At 42.5% G+C, this 576-nt stretch overlaps 1 protein-coding gene and 1 long non-coding RNA gene across 3 annotated transcripts in view; both read left to right on the top strand.

The window, feature by feature from the left end:
- The window catches only part of LOC106532777 (uncharacterized), a 20491-nt gene that overhangs the window by 887 nt on the left and 19028 nt on the right, over nt 1-576 (top strand). The gene's annotated exons all lie outside the window — the stretch shown is intronic.
- rbm42 (RNA binding motif protein 42) overlaps nt 455-576 on the top strand; it is a gene marked incomplete at its 5' end in the record, with an annotated part of 19135 nt that continues 19013 nt past the window's right edge. Inside the window, 1 exon segment of the mRNA XM_014028921.1 lies at nt 455-576. Within this exon segment, the coding sequence (XP_013884375.1) occupies nt 455-576 (122 nt within the window).

The raw sequence follows: 576 nt of genomic DNA, 5'->3' as shown, positions 1-576 counted from the left end.
CTTTGCAAATCTTTGCATTCTGTTTTATTTACATTTTACACATCGTTCTAACCTTTTAGTATTTTCAAAACATAAGGATTTTAGTCTTATTTTAACCCAGTGTCTCTCCCTGCTATAAGACTTAATGTTTTATTTCCAGTTTCCTGCAGTGAGTACACAGCCAGGCTATCACAAGTTTGGCTAGCTTATAGCTCAGAATGTACTCTTCTGAACTGGAAATACATCTCTCACATAAAACAATGTAGAAACAAAAATGTTCACTTGGGACCATCTGAGACTTCTGCTGTTTGAATAGTGACCTGACCTGAGGTTTACTTTTCAGGCTGTGTTTCTGTCTGCCTCTCATTAACGTGGTCGTCAGAGACTGCGAGACACGGATGTGTTGGTGACCAGAATGAGCCGCTGGCAGCAGATATTTTCTGGTTCCGTTGCGTCATTGTCTTTTCTCCTGCAGCTTTGAACAGGAGGTTCTTGGTGGTCCGGTCCAGGTAGCAGGAAGTCCTGTGATGGAGCCTGTTCCTGTAGCTTTGGCTGTTCCTTTAGTGCGACCGATTATTGGGACAAACACTTACAGAC

This window comes from Austrofundulus limnaeus, unplaced genomic scaffold, assembly GCF_001266775.1.
Source record: "Austrofundulus limnaeus strain Quisiro unplaced genomic scaffold, Austrofundulus_limnaeus-1.0 Scaffold830, whole genome shotgun sequence".
In the NCBI taxonomy this organism is placed as follows: Eukaryota; Metazoa; Chordata; class Actinopteri; order Cyprinodontiformes; family Rivulidae; genus Austrofundulus; species Austrofundulus limnaeus.
Note: the sequence above shows the minus strand (reverse complement) of the source record. Positions and strands in the feature narration are given on the sequence as shown.